This window comes from Myotis nattereri (assembly GCF_964212035.1).
Source record: "Myotis nattereri genome assembly, chromosome: 1".
Lineage (NCBI taxonomy): Eukaryota > Metazoa > Chordata > Mammalia > Chiroptera > Vespertilionidae > Myotis > Myotis nattereri.
This window is the reverse complement of record NC_138075.1, coordinates 49,443,689-49,459,999: the sequence shown is the minus strand read 5'-3', so window position 1 is coordinate 49,459,999 and position 16,311 is coordinate 49,443,689. Positions and strand designations below refer to the sequence as shown.

At 44.8% G+C, this 16,311-nt stretch overlaps 1 protein-coding gene across 4 annotated transcripts in view; it reads right to left on the bottom strand.

Annotated features, from left to right (window-relative positions):
• VPS13C (vacuolar protein sorting 13 homolog C) overlaps positions 1-14,833 on the bottom strand; it is a 192,245-nt gene extending 177,412 nt beyond the window's left edge. For 3 of the 4 annotated variants that reach the window (XM_081094699.1, XM_081094700.1, XM_081094701.1), the window contains exon 1: positions 14,611-14,832. In XM_081094699.1, coding sequence (XP_080950825.1) covers positions 14,611-14,710 — 100 coding nt within the window. In that variant the 5' untranslated portion in view covers positions 14,711-14,832. Of the gene's footprint in view, positions 1-14,610 lie in introns of all 4 variants that reach the window. The other variant, XM_081094698.1, reaches the window with a different exon arrangement.
• Between the last annotated feature and the right edge of the window lie 1,478 nt (positions 14,834-16,311).

The window sequence follows — 16,311 nt, the reverse complement described above, 5'->3', positions numbered from 1 at the left end:
CCAAGAGGGGTCCCGGGTTGGAGAGGGTGCAGACTGGGCTGAGGGGACTCCCCCCTCCCCCTGTGCATGAATTTAGTGCACCGGGCCTCTAGTAATTTGTATAAAAATATAAATGTCCTTATAAAATGTGGGCTGCTTCTACTGCTGTGGCACTTTGGTTCTTTAATATATAGATGGTATTTAAGATATGAAATACTGAAAACTACTAATATGGCTAACAGTTAAACAAGTATATTTAGAAAAACAACAAAAAGATAATATGGCTAGGAGGTAGAACTTAAGGATTTTTTTTATTAATGTTTTTTACTGTTTTCTAGTTTTTATAATAATCAGATATTTTTTAATGTTAAAATATTATACAAATTATAGTACGAAGTGAGGAAACAGCCCACTGGTGTGGCTCAGAAGTTGAATGTGGACCTATGAACTAGGAGATCATAGTTTGATTCCTGATCAGGGCACATGCCCAGATTGTGGGCTCCATCCCCAATAGGGGGCATGCAGGAGGCAGCCGATCAATGATCCTCTTTCAGCACTGATGTATCTATCTCTCCCTTTCCCTTCCTCTCTCTAAAATCAATAAAAACATATAAAAATATTTTTAAAAAGAAATGGGGAAACAAAAAAAGGTAAATTCTTATATGCATGCATACAAGTCCTTCAGTTGATCTCTTAACGCAACCCCCCAACCCTCATACTATTTGTAATATTTTAAACAATAAAAAATGGTAAATTCTAATGTCAGTATGACCTCAATATGTTTTATACAAATTGCTTCTAAACAAGAAGAAAGGTAAATTCTAATGTCAGTATGACCTCAATATGTTTTATATAAATTGCTTCTATATCTGATATCTACCTTATCTATAGATACATAAAAGAATCTTTTTCTTCTACTTAGCGCCTAGCAAGAAAATGTATATATTTCCTCTCTGAAAAATGTGAATGTTATCTATCAAACCGTAAATATATCAATGAAATAAGAATGATACAGTCGAAAAATTATTTGTAATTAAGGAGGAGCCACTAGCCTTAATACAAAGAAAAGGGAAGGAATAACAGCATATTTCAGATTAACACCAGGTTAAAGTGCATTCACTCATTCGACCAGTACCAGTAGATGAGTGCCTTATCTAGGTAAGGCACTGTGCTAACAAGTATTCTTCCACTAAAGTACATGTTTTCCTGCAAATACATGTGTAGAAATTTCACTGTCTAGCCTATGAATGTCAGAAGTTCTGTTAAAATAAAAATAATTTATAAATCTAAAATTAAATACCCTTCCTAGATAACAATTTTATTATATTTAACTGAATACTGAGGAAAAGGTTAAGATTTAGTTTTCCTTTCTACATCAAGATAACATAATTTCATACAATGCAAATCACTTTACTGCTATAGCCAGATTACATGGGTTTAAGAATACATAAAGATCATAGGAAGTTCCTGAAAACCTGAGGGAAGGGTAAATATTTGTGTCTAATCTTTAAAAAAAAAAGGCGGGGGGGCAGGGAGAATGACTAATAATTGGAGATGGATAAACTTAACTTTGCCAGTAAGAAAGGCACTAAAGTCAAACCCTCAATCAAGTGTCTCTAATTCCATGAGGTTTGGAAGTTCTATAAAGCAATTTCCTTCTATGATGGACTGACAGGCCTAAAGGATGAAAGTAAGCAGTAAGTGTAGTCTGTGCTTCAGAAGAAAAGTTTTCTGATTTTGATCCTATATGATTCTCCGTAATAAACTAGAAACATTTTTGGATGAGCATACATGGTTAGAGAGTTCAACATGAAGTTTCAAAGCTACTCTTGAAGGATATTTTAAGCACCTTGAGAGGGTAAATACTGGATCAAAATTTACCTAATAATCTTTACCAATGAACCAGAAGATGGAAATGAAAGTAAATCCATTAAATTAACACCAAGATAGATAAGCAGAGCTGGAGTTATTTCAAAAAAATAAAATAGGGAGAAAACACAGTAGATGGGAGAATAAGGCTGGGAGAGTTAAACACACACACACACACACACACACACACACACACACACACACATTTATTTTTGTAGAAATAGAATGTTCCTGAGAAATCAAAATAAATAAATAATAAAAAAAGAAATGGTTGATAAATTATTTTTAAAAAACACGCTTATTCCATTATTATGCCAGTACCACTAATTTTGGTTGGTATTTTGTTTACATTAACAAGGAAGAGGAAATGAAACGCTGTTTCAGAACCTCACTCATTCTTCACTGATGTGAGCAACTTCTTGACTAAATCAGGTAAGAGGTTTCAAATACTGGAAGACTATTTCCTTGATTTTTTTCTACCATTCACATTTTTCTGTCATCAAATGGTGCTGGCATAATATGGAATAAGCCTGCCTAGGTCTAAGAATAACTTTTAAAACACAAAATAGCCTACAAAATAAATGTAAGAAATATAATGCTAATGTTAAATAATCTATCCGAACTTTCGTAGAGGTTTAGTTATACCTTTCTTATGGCACTTTACTATATAAATCCCCAACCTGATTTATAAACTACAGATTTTCTTCATCATAGGTGCTCAATACATACTGACTTTATTGATTTAGAATGCATATTACACTAGGATAGAAACAACTACAAGAATACAAATCTTTATATTTTAGAAAACACTCTCTGATCTATTACATTACTTGATCCTCACAGCCTCCTGGTACAGGAAGCAGGACATGTATATTAAGCAAGAGAAACCGGGGCTTAGAGAGGTTAAATGACTGGTCTAAGAATACTATGTCAACCTAGGAAGTGGTTTGAACCAGTGCTCTAGTTCTGATGCCCAATGCTGTGTTCAGAATATCACACTATCCCTTCCTCCATTCCCCCCCAAAAAACAGAGCAGAAAGGGTAAAGGATTTTAATTTGGAAGATAATTCTATTTCCCTTTAGAGAAAAAAAAATTCCATATAAGAATTAGACTCAGCATTAAGAGGCATGTATAGTTGGTAGATCCATCTCTAGTCTTTGCATTTTAAGAATGCGAAGAAATTCAAAACAAAAAGGGTAACTAAAACAAGTACAATGAACAAGACCATAACCAGGAAAGTAGGATAGTCAAGGTTTTATCAGGAGGATTACCAGAGCAAAGGATAGTGCCACAGATGAAAACATACAAGCAGGAAATAACTCCACAAAATGGACATTTCAGCAGTTTTTTTAAATCTGCATTCTTCCAACCCAGCTGGTGTGACTCAGTGGTTGAGCTTCGACCCATGCACCAGGAGATCATAGAAATGCCCGGGTTTGGGGCTCCATCCCCAGTAGGAAGCGTGCTGGAAGCAGTAAATCAATGATTCTCTCTCATCATTGATGCTTCTATCTCTCTCCTTCTCCCTTCCTCTCTCTGAAATCAATAAAAACATTTTTAAATCTACATTTTTCCAAAAACAAACGACAGAAATTCACAATTTATAATTTACAACTATTTAGGATCATAAAGATCTTTAAAGCCTAATCTCCTGTCACTTATACATGAAAAAATCAAAGCCTAAAGTTATACAATTAATTCATGGCAGTGCTAAGTAAGAACCTGTATCTCCTGACTCCCTGGTCAATATTCCTAATATAAAACATACAAATGAACCCAAAACTGTGATTAAAAACAAAAAAGTGAACCAACAAAAAAAATCTCATGCCTAGTCCATGAAACAAGCTTTGTATATCCTCCTATCTAACAAAAGAGAAACATGGTAATTAGCGTACATCCGCTACCCTTCCCATTGGCTAATCAGCGAGATATGCAAATTAACTGCCAGCCAAGATGGCGGCAGGCAGCCAGGCAGCTTGAAACATGAGGCTTGCTTGCTTCAGTGACGGAGGACTCCAACGTTCCCTGCCTGCCTTGCCGGCCTCTGAACTTGCAGTTTGAAACATTGTTACAAATATAGAAGCTAAACAAAACCCCAGAAACCTGCTTGCAGCCCACCAGGATATCAGAGCTGGAGTTGATACAGTGTTTCGATAATAGAACCGAAACAAACCAGATACCTGCTTTCAGCAGCAAAGGCCTCAGAGCTGGAGCCAGAGCTAAAGCTGGCCCAGAATAAAAAAAAAAAGGAGCAGTTGGGAGCTTCAGTCACCCACCAGCCTGAAAACAGCCCTCAGCCCCTCACCCAAACTGGCCAGACACCCCAGTGGGGAGCCCCACCCTGAAGGGTGTGTGACCAGCTGCAAATAGCCATCATCCCCTCACCCAGGCTGGCGAGGCCCCCCAGTTGGGACCCCCACCCTGATCCAGGACTCCCTTCAGGGCAAACCAGCCAGCCCCCACCCGTGCACCAGGCCTCTATCCTATATAGTAAAAGGGTAATATGCCTCCCAGCACCGGGATCAGCGGAGCCGCGAGGCCTCCCAGCACCGGGATCAATGGAGCTGAGAGGCCTCCTGGCACCGGGATCAGTGTGACAGGGGGCAGCACCCAAACTCCCTGATTGCCCTGTGGCTCTGTGTGTGACCGGGGGCGGGGCCACAACCTCCCTATCCGCCCTGCTCTGTTCGTGACAGGGGAATGCGCCCCAACCCCCTGATCAGCCCTGCTCTGTGCCTGATAGGCGGGGAGCTCCCCAACCCCCTGATCGCCCTGCGGCTGTGTGTGACAGGGTGCGGCGCCCCAGCACCCTGATCGGCCCTGCTCTGTGGGTGACACGGTGTGGCGCCCCAATCCCCTGATCGGCCCTGCTCTGTGTGTGACGGGGTAGACCCATAACCTCCCCACCAGCCCTGCCCTGAGTGTGAGAGTGGCGGCGCCCCAACCCCCTGATCGGCCCTGCTCTGTGGGTGATAGAGGGCGGCGCCCTAACCCCCCCTCCACGGGCCCTGCTCTGTGTGTGATGGGGTAGAGCCATAACTTCCCCATCGGCCCTGCCCTGAGTGTGACAGTGGCAGTGCCCCAAGCTCCTGATCGGCCCTGCTCTGTGGGTGATAGAGGGCGGCGCCCCAACCCCGATTGGCCCTGCTCTGTACGTGACAGGGGGGAGCTCCCCACCCCCCTGATGGGCCCTGCTCTGTGCGTGACAGGGGGCAGCGCCCCAACCCCCTGATTGGCCCTGCTCTGTGCGTGACAGGGAGTGGCGCCACAACCTTCCCATAAACCCTGCCTTGAGTGTGACAGGGGGCAGTGCCCCAACCCCCAATCGGCCCTACCCTGAGCATGACTGAAGGTGGCATCGCAACCTCCCAATCCGCCCTGCTCTGTGTATGACAGGGGGTGGTGCCCCAACTCCCCAATCGGCCCTGCTCTGAGCCCGACCAGGGGCTGCACCTAGGGATTGGGCCTGCCCTCTGCCACCCGGGAGCAGGCCTAAGCCAGCAGGTCGTTATCTCCCGAGGGGTCCCAGACTGCAAGAGGGCACAGGCCTGGCTGAGGGACCCCCCCTACCCCCCGAGTGTGCACAAATTTCTGTGCACCGGGCCTCTAGTATATAATAAAAGCCTAATATGCTAAGTGTCTGATTTTCCTATAGGCCGTTCAACCAATCAAAGCATAATATGCTAATGATACGCTAAGGCCGCTCAACGGCTCGCTATGACATGCACTGACCACAAGGGGGCAGACAGTCAACCAGCTGACCTGTTGCTAAGATGTACACTGACCACCAGGGGGCAGACAGTCAACCAGTCGCTATTGACATGCACTGACTCCCAGGGGGCAGATGCTGGAGTCTGACCCATCAGGAATGAGCAAGATGGGCCGGACATGTCCTGGAGCCCTCCCACAGTCCCTCCCTGGCTGACCAACTCCCACGTCCCTCCCCGGCCCCGATCATGCACCAGTGGGAGGGTCCCTTGGCCTAGCCTGGACCCTCTCGCAATCTGGGACCCTTGAGGTCAGAGAGCCAGTTTCAGCCCGATCCCGCAGGCCAGGCCGAGGGACCCTACAAATTCGTGCACTGGGCCTCTAGTCTATATAATAAAAGCCTAAGCAACCATTATGGTAGAATGACCAGAATAACCAGTCACTATAATGTGCACTCCCACAGGAGAAATGCCGCTCAGCAAGAAGCAGGGCTCACAGCTGGCGAGCACAGCGGTGGTGGCGGGAGCCTCTCCTGCCTCCGTAGCAGCTCTAAGGAGCAGCGAGCCAAGTGGTAAGGAGCAGCAAGCAGGGAGATGGTAAGGAGCATGCGGTCCCGGACTGCAAGAAGGATGTCCAACTGCCAGCCCGACACCGGGAGTCGCCCTAAACTGGCAGCCAAACATCCCCCAAGGATTCCCAGACTGCGAGAGGGCACAGGTCGGGCTGAGGGACACCACCCCCTCCACCTCCAGCACACAAATTTTGTACACCAGGCCCCTAGTTATAAAATAATGAAAAAGGAATATGTGGTGCTTTGTATTTATTTTTTATTTAAGAACTAGAGGCCCAGTGCATGAAATTTGTGCACGGGGGAGAGGGGTGTCCCTCAGCCCAGCCTGCACCCTCCCCAATCTGGAACCTCTCAGGGGATGTCCGACTGCCCGTTTAGGCCCGATCCCTACTGCTGGCTCCCAACCGCTTGCCTGCCTGCCTGATTGCCCCTAACCACTTCTGCCTGCCAGCCTGGTCACCCCCTAACCAATCCCCTACCAGCCTGATTGCCCCCAACTGCCCTCCCCTGCCGGCCCAGTTGCCCCCAACTGCCTTCCCCTGCTGGCCTGGTCGCCCCTAATTGCCCTCCCCTGCCAGCCCGGTCACCCTTAACTGCCCTCCCTGCTGGCCTGGTCGCCCACAACTGCCCTCCCCTGCCAGCCATCTTGTGGTGGCCATCTTTTGACCACATGAGGGCAGCCATCTTGTGTGAGGTCATGATGGTCAATTTGCATATTAGCTCTTTATTATATAGGATTCCTTTATGTATCTATAACATAAACACTTATTTATTTAAAAGTATATTAAAATATTCAAACATTCATTTTCCAAATAAGTGAGCTGAAGTAAATTATTAATCAGTTTTTTAAAGCACAAATCAGATCACTTTAATAACTAATGCTTGAGTAAATACTGAAGAAAATATTGTAGAGATTCATTTCAATTGAATATAGCTATTTAAACTAAATTAACCAATCTAGACACCTTTCAATAGGAGTGTACAGTGAATTGTCCTGGGAGGGGAAAGTGGGAGAGAGGAGAGGAAACAATTAACTCTTACTCTTTCCATTTCCCTACTGAAACAGGAAGTCTTGGCAAAGAAAGCTGGAGATCTGCCATGTTACCACTGAACTGTCTCCCTTTCAAGTACACTTCATGGATCTCATACTAGTGAGTAATGCGGCAGAGCTTCCTAGCAGGAAGGTCACCAAAGTACCAACTTCCCGTTTTATTTCTATAAAAGGAGTGAATTTTAAATTTTTGACGCTATTTAAATATGTGGAAAGGTGTTTTCAATTTAAATTTTAGGCACTGCTTTAATTGATGATAACTGAGCCTAAACATATTACATTACAATATTGAACTTTTTGTTATTTATTTCATATGCTATAGGCAAGCTAATAAGAAATGTGGCCTTCACTAAAGCAAGTGTTAGCTGGGAGGATAGGACTAAAAAAAAAAAAAACACTTCTATAAGTTTAGAAATACCTAGATATACTATGTTTTATGTGTCATGGTAAAAAGAAGCAAAGAGGCCTGCTTTTTCTTGCATCCTCAAGCTCCCTGCAGCTACCTATTAAAACAATCCTATCCTACCTATATAATAAAAGGCTAATATGCAAATTGACCAAACGGCCGAACAACCGGTCGCTATGATGCACACTGACCACCAGGGGGCAGTCAATGCAGGTGCTGCCCCCTGGTGGTCAGTGCACTCTCACAGGGGGAGCGCCGCTCAGCCAGAAGCCGGGCTCACAGTTGGTGGGGAGCGGGCCTACGCAGGCAGACCGACATCCCCTGAGGGATCCTGGACTGCGAGAGGGCGCAGGCCATGCTGAGGGACACCTCCAGTGCATGAATGTCATGCATCGGGCCGCTAGTTTAATATATTAGATTTGGATTCACAAACATCAACAAAAGACTAGAATTTATCTTCATTTATCTTGTCATATTTCATGACTGTGGCCTCTGCTCACCAGTACTGAGTAAAGAACAAAAAGGAAAAAAATACATTATTTGACTATCATTTCTTACTGTGAAGACAGAGAAAGGAGCAGAATGACTTATCTAAGAAAGGAGCACACGCTGCCCTGGTCTTGTTCAAATCACAAAAGTTTAAAGTCAGAAAAGATGACCCTGAATAACCCTTTCACAGATAAGAAACTACTGATCACTGTTCAGTAATTTGCCAAACACCACACAAGTAGGCAGTATAGAAGATGGAATTAGATCCCAGGTTTCCTCCTTCCTTATGCTGCTCCAACAATATCTGGCAGCTGGTGGAAAAGTATCAGGGGTGAAGTGAAGGACAGACAGCACAATGATCACCAGGGGCTCACCTGGTATGCAGAGAGAGCTACAAACTCTGAGGGCACTCCACCTGGCTCCTACTCCTGGTCACTATAGCCACACCTTACATCCAACACATCACAGCCTCCAAGTATATTTTACTTCTCAAATGGAAATGAGAGCAGCTGAACTCTGAATGGAGGATTTTCCTTACTTTCCACAGTAAATCAATTTGAAAAATCAAATTGACAAGGTGAAAGGGCGAGTCATCGCGGGGCCTATGTGGGCTGGCCGCCGGGCCCCATGAGGCACAGCCTGACCACACTGCTGGCGGCCTCAGGCACCAACTCCCCAGCCCGCAGCGAGAGCCCGGCGCAGGCCGCCACCCGCCCGCCGCCCCTGGACCGGACCCGTGCGACAGCGGCGGAGGAAGAGCCGGCGACCTCCAGGTCTCCCTGCCGCGAGCAGCAGTGGCGGTGGCGCCAGGCGCGGTGGCATGCGCCTGTAGTCCCAGCTACTCGGGAGGCTGAGGCTGGAGGATTGCTTGAGCCCAGGAGTTCTGGGCTGTAGTGCGCTATGCCGATCGGGTGTCCGCACTAAGTTCGGCATCAATATGGTGACCTCCCGTGAGCGGGGGGGGGGGCCTACCAGGTTGCCTAAGGAGGCGATCGCCGGCGCCCCCGGGGACGAGACGAAGGACATGGACTTCCTGTCTGGGCTGGAACTGACTGATCTGCTGGACCCCCGGCAACCGGACTGGCCCCTGGAGCCCGGGCTCAGCTCGCCCTGAGGGAGGGCGAGGACTGCGCTCTCCATCTTGCCCTGGGTCCTCCATTTTTGGGGCAGCCGCCATGTGCTCAGGAGAGTACCTTCTTCCCGGAAGCCCAGGCCCCTGCTGGCCACGCCCGGGATTTCTTTAAACTAACCAATGACAATCAAGGGACGTACGCGCCATAGAGATGACCACATCCTGTGTAACAAGACCTGACTGGCGCCTGGCCAATCGGCGGGGCCCACAGTCCCCTACCCTGGCCTTACTATAAAACCCACAATCCCATCAGGCCTCGTGCTCTCGGCCACTGGGCTTGCCGCTGTGTCGGTGAGTGTGGTGAACGGGGAGCACAAGCTAGCTTGAATTAAAAGACTCTTTGCTTTTGCATCGGACTGGCTGGCTCCCTGGTGGCCTCTTGGGAACCTTGAAATCTGGGCATAACAAAGGGTTCTACATAATAAGCAATATTACTTAAACCAAATTGCAAAACATCTGCCATTTCAACATACCTTTTCAAACATTTGTTACTCTTAAAACCATTATAACCTGGACACACCTCAAATAGCCAAGGGCTATGCAATGTATCTCCCAGAAGCAGTTTGTGAGGAACAAAAATCTAGATAACCCCTACTTGCCTTGGCAGCAATATGCCCACCAGGCACTTTTCTGAACCTTTGAAAACCTGACTTACAAGCTAACTAACAGGTAATATAAGTAATGTAAGCGTAAATTCAAATGCAAGTAGGTTTTGTTTCTTTTAAGGAATTTGTTTGGGAAATAAGAGCTGTTCATCTGTGTGGTATTAGCTTTACACAAAATTATCACACTATAGAATATGAAAGCCCTGAAGTCTGAAGTCTAAAAGAAACATACTCATGAAAATAAAGTAAAACAAAGCAGGTTGTTTTCAACCAGTCAGCTAGGTTTGTTTATCATCACTATTTCTATCAGTATTAACAGCTTAAAAATTATAATTACGAAGGATTTTCACATTATCTCTCAGTGTTATTCCTCCATTCCACAGATAAGGAAACTAAGACTTAAGAATGCTTCTCTAACTTAAAGACAGTATTCACATATAACTTCCTGATTCTAGACATTCAAATAAATTTCCCCATCCTTCTCACTCCACAACCTTTTGTTGTTTTTTTTTTGTGGATTTCACTGTGAAATATGCATGCCTAAATTTTGTATGAATATACACAGCACAATCTTTTTCAAATTATGCTAACATATTTTAATTGTTAAAACTACTTCCTGATATCATACAAGCAAAGATTATGACTTTTTAATACGGTATCTTTCAGTTATTTAAGACATCAGTTTCTTAGTTATAAATTTCATGAGACATACACTTCCTCTGTCCTTTTTTACTTCTTTCTACGACTTGTTCAGCATCCTGAAGTCCTTCTATAAATGCAGAAGACAATCTCAATATTTTCCTTAGACTAGGGTTATTCAACAAACATTCCAGGCTAGATAATTCTTTGTCCTGGGTTCTACCCACAAGTAGCACACTTCCACCACTTATTGTGACAACCAAAAAATGCCTCCGACATTGCCTAATTTATCCTTGGGGGCAAAGTCACCCCTGGTTGAAAATCTCTGCCTTGTCCTAGTCATATACTCCAGTGAAGAAGTATCAATTTACCATTTTATCCAAAGATTGATAGGTTCACCTGTGTGAAATTTTCCAGATTTAATTCTTTCCTTTCTCAAGATGTTAAAATTTAACCAGAAAAAAAACTGAAAAAGCCAAACTTTATGACATATAAAACTTATTTGCTAAAGCAAGTAGTTTTCAAATAAGATATACAAATATCATTTCTTTATAAAACTTGTCTATAACATGGATATATAAAGGTCAGCTATTTTTATTGAACTGACTTAATATTTCCATTTATTTTCCATAAAAAGTTGAAGATAGCCCTGACAGGTTTGGCTCAGTGGATTGAGCGTCGGCCTGTGGACTGAAGGGTCCCAGGTTCAATTCCGGTCAAAGGCATGTACCTTGGTTGCAGGCACATCCCCAGTAGGAGGTAAATTTCTTTCAAAAATATTTATTTTAAAGACTAGAAACAGCCAACTCACATATTTTGTCTTTTTATTTTAATGGAGGAATTGGTATTAAAATAAAATATTCTGAGCAATAACTGTAAAAGCTCGTGTCTTCTAACTTCCTTTATAACAACCACAAAAATAAAAGGCAGCAAAACATTACAGAAGTGAGCTGATAACGCTGATGGAATCCATATTGGACTTCCACTGGATATAATTCCTATTAAAAAAAAAAGAGGGTTTATCTGCTCAGGCATATTATAAAGTTGATGTTGGCCATCGGCAGAAGACCTTATTCTAAAAGCAAGAAAATGAGATGAAAGAAAAAAGTCTCTTTTCCTACATTCCACCAAAAAAATGGAGTAAAAGAAACAAAATTATGGCATTTTAATTTCAATTGTGAAAACGTTCAAAATGCTCAGGCAGTATACTTCAAATTTTCACAGTAAAAACATTTACATTAGAATTAGAGTATTAGCACTGGAAGGACCCTTAGATGTTACCTACTCCAATCCCTAATTTTAAGGAGAGAATAAAAGAATCTTCTAATATATCCATAAACTTTATTTCTTTAAAAAATATTGTCTGAGGTAAATAAGGCACAATGTTATAACCTGGGTAAGTGATTTTGAATAGTAATTATATGTGATATTATGTGGTGTGACTTTTTTCTATTAAAGTTTAAATTCAGATGAAGAAACCAAGGACCCAGTAAAGTAACTGGCTTGTCCAACACAACACCTAGAATCCAGATTTCCTAAATGCTAGCCCAGTGCCTTTTCAGATTGCAAATGTTTACAAACTAGAAGGAATCATTTGTATTATTAGATAGTATTCTAAAGAAACACTTGGTCCCTGCAGGATGCACTGTACATTTCATTCCTTAAATGTCTCCTTCTTTACTTAGAGCATGTGAACAAAGTACATATTGGGCAAACCACACTGAACAAATCAACTGATCAGTAACCCATTAAAAGCAGGTGGTGCCACACTTCAGGGCAGCATTCCATGGCTCTATTAACAACAATGCTCAATATAAATATACTAGTGACCCAGTGCGTGAATTCATGCACATTAAAAGGAAATTAATTAGAAATACGTCTACGGCCATACCACCCTGAATGCGGGTCTGATCTCGGAAGCTAAGCAGGGTCGGACCTGGTTAGTACTTGGATGGGAGAAATACTCTAATATCGCTATTCATCCTTTCTCTATATAGAAGTGTCAACGAAATTCATGATGAACAATGACAGATCGAAACACACGCATGTGATTGGCGCCAGCGAGAGTTTTATGTATCGCACACGCATGAGTCAACTTAGCCTTTTATAGATATAGAATAAACTTCCTTAATTAGACCTGCTTCCTTAATTAGACCTGATTTAGCTAAACTTTTTCCAGCCCAATGAAGCAGCCCAACTTCTCTTTCAGGTAATTGTCAGCAACACAGCAGTAAATATCAACACAAAGCAGATTATTATTGTAGATCATACAGGGAAAACAAAGGGTAAAATATTTAACTGCAGCAGTGTTTGACTATATTCTGCGCAGTGAGAAAACCTGAAGTAATTTTTCAAGGTCCACCATTTCTTACTTCTTTTCAGCCAGGTCAAGCTTTAATGAAAAGAAAATAAGCCGAAACCGGTTTGGCTCAGTGGATAGAGCGTCGGCCTGCGGACTGAAGGGTCCCGGGTTCGACTCCGGTCAAGAGCATGTACCTGGGTTGCAGGCATATCCCCAGTAGGAGATGTGCAGGAGGCAGCTGATAGATGTTTCTCTCTCATCGATGTTTCTAGCTCTCTGTCTCTCTCCCTTCCTCTCTGTAAAAAATCAATAAAATATATTTTAAAAAAAGAAAAGAAAAGAAAATAGGATTCCACCGAGTCTCCTATCTACCTACTCCAGGACTTCTGTGAGGATCAAATGCTATGAGGCATGGGAAAACACTTCACAGTCATTGGGTTAAAATGTAAAATGTTTCCACCTTGCAAGTCATATTCCTGGGCTGAAAAAACTGCAAGGAGGCTAGTCGCTAGGGAGAGGAAGCCGGGCGTTGCTACTTGATGTCATTACCTGGAGGGACACTTAGCACATCAGCCTTTTATATATATAGACAAATAAGGTGGTTCACGTATGTAATTGCAGTTAACCCTTGAGCAAGGCAGATTTTAAAAATCCAAGTATAAGTGAACCCACATGGTTCAAACATGCTCAAGGGCCAGTGTTTTGCTTTTTAAGTAAAAAGCAAATCAGGATAAATTTTAATATATTGTATTTAATCCAATATAATAAAATATTATCATTTCAACATGTAATCAACATAAAAATTGAGATATTACCTTCTCCCTCCTATTTTCTCAAAACTTGGTATTTTATACTTACAGCACTAACCACATTTCAAGTGCTCAATAGCCAGTTTGTTGAGTGAATTAAAAGCAGTTCCATCCTTTTGAGTAATTCTCTGATTTCTCTCCAAGCCTGACAAAAATTCCCAAAACTCTTCATAGAGCTAGAAAGTATCCCCAATGACCCCAAGGCTTGACGCATCATTAGGGCAAATAATTAAGCTTTTTGAAGAGGGTGCTGTCTACTTCTATACACAACCCCTAGGACAGAAAGGTCGGCGTACATTCTTGGTCAATGCACCTAATTAATGAGGATGCTGGTCATGGCTTGCCTTCCTTTCCATCGCTACAAAACAAAACTGAAAGTCCTCCCCTTACTGGGGGAAAAGTAAATACGAAGGAAAGAAATCACTTGCTCGGAAGCTGACAGTATTAGGAGCAAGAAGCCCTAGTGACACGCCTTTTGCAATGATCTTCCCCTGCCCATCCCTTCCCAAACCCTGCAATCCAGAGAAGAAAGCCAGCTCCTGGTCGGCTAGAGAATGCCAGAGAAGATAAATGCGAAATGCAATTTTCCTTTTCTTTTTCCTTGATGCCACTTTATTTGAGCGTGTGCGACCATGCAACCATCCTCACTTCATGTGATGCGGAAGCAGAAAAGGGTGTTTTTTTTTATTATTTTTGTTTTTTTATGCTATGGAGCCACAGGGGCCACGCTGAGGGCTGCGAGGGGAGCCCCCCAAGGGAGGCAGTGGGGGACAGGGCAAGGGCTCGGGCCGCTGGGATCCGGGCAGCGCGAGCGCCACCGGCCGCATCCCCCACCCCCGGCCGGTCCCGGCACCTAAGGGAGGTGCAGGCGGGCACCGGTCTCCCGGCGCCTTGCACCTGCCGGCGGGGAGGGGGGCCCGCGCGAGCGCCCTCCCCGGAGGCGGGGTCTCGGCAGCGAAGGGAGCAGGGCCCGGGCCGGACTGGCGCGGAGCCCGCAGCGTGGGCCCCTCGGCCCCGCCCGCACCCGCCGGCCGCGCCCTCTCGCTTACCGCCCCAGATGCCCAGCTTCAGCTGGGACTTGTCCAGGTTCTCCACATAGTCCCCCAGGAAGCGGTTCAGCAGGTCCGCGACCACCGACTCCAGCACCATGGTGCGGCCGAGCGGCGGGGAGGAGGAGCCGGAACCGCGGGGCGCAGCGAAGGGCGGCGCCGCGCGCGGCGAATGACAGCCCCTCCGGCGCCGGCCCGCCCCCGCCGCACGCGTGACCCGGCCTGTGCGCAGGCGCGCCGCCGCCCGGGCCCGAAGGTGCGCGGCCCCGGCCCCGAACCTCGCCGCCGCGTGCAGCCCTTCTCGCTGACAACAGGGAGAAGATGTTAATGAGGGGGAGGGCAGGAGTTACTGAGCGCGCGGGCTTCCGTGTGGCTGCTCTGCTGGCCCGCCGTCGTCTGCTGTGGGTCTCGGGGCCGCAGAGCTCAGCCATCTCCGGGGAATGCAGCTGCGCGGGGCCGGCCCTACTGCGCGGCGCTTTCCAGACCCGGAGTCCACCCCGTGCACCTCCTAAGCAGCCACCCCCTCCCCTCCCCCCCCCCCCCACTCCACACACACACACACACACACACACACACAGACACTCCGGGTGGGGACTAGGAGGCTCCGCACCCCAGTTCTGCTACCTGTCAACTCCGCCTGGGGCGAGGTCTCCGTTTCTTTTCGCTTCCCGAAAACATACTTGAATAATTTAGAAATGGGTGGGGTAGGAACAGAATTCAGATGGTAGATAGAATGGGAACTGAACATGCATGTTGTTCTTAACCCATTCTTTTGCTCGCTTCTGTGTTTGATTCATTCTTTTAACTCGGAGGCACTTCTTACCTACCTCATTAAGAAAACAACAAAAACGTGGTACTTTTTTGTTTCTATGTGGCTTACATGTTATTAATATATCACTTTCTTCCATCCTGTCATTGAACTGTCTCTGGTGTAGCAAGACATTGAGAGTAGGGCTTTTATAATTCAAGGGCTTTTTATGTTAGGGAAATTTACCCGTGGACAAACCAATTCTGTTGAGAGACCTGGACGTTTTTTTCTAAAATATATTTCAAAAAGCTGTGGAGATACAGTAAAGGAGTAAACCTCAGAAATGGTGGGCTAGTTGTAGTCCTCAGCATTTATTAAATGCTTTGCTACACATTACTTCTGAAAAACTGTGTGAATTGTTCTTAAACAACTGCTATAGACTGTGTCCTCCCAAAATGCGTACGTTGAAATCCTACCCCCCAATATGATGATATTAGGGTGGTGAGGCCTTTGGGGGGTAATTGGGTAATTAAGCAGAGCCCTCTGAATTGAAGGTACCTGATAAAAGAGAGGCAGAGAGCTCCTTCCCCCATCTGCCATGTGAAGAAATAGCAAGAAGATAACCATCTATGAACCAGGAAGTGGGCCCCCACTGGACTGAATTGGCTGGCACCTTGATCTTGGTCCTCCCAGCCTCCAGAAATGTGAGAGATAAATTTGCATTGTTTTTAAACCACCCCGTCTATGATACTTTGTTAGAGCAGCCTAAAAGGACTAAAATAGGATCAAAAAGAAAAAGATGTCTTAAGTTCAAAGTCTACTGAAGAAGAAAATAGAAAGTCAAATGTCTATAATTGGTTATATGTAAAAGTGACAGAAAAGAAAAAAACCAATACTAATCAGTACTATCAATACCCATCTTAACCCTCCATTCCTTCACACAGAAAATGAAT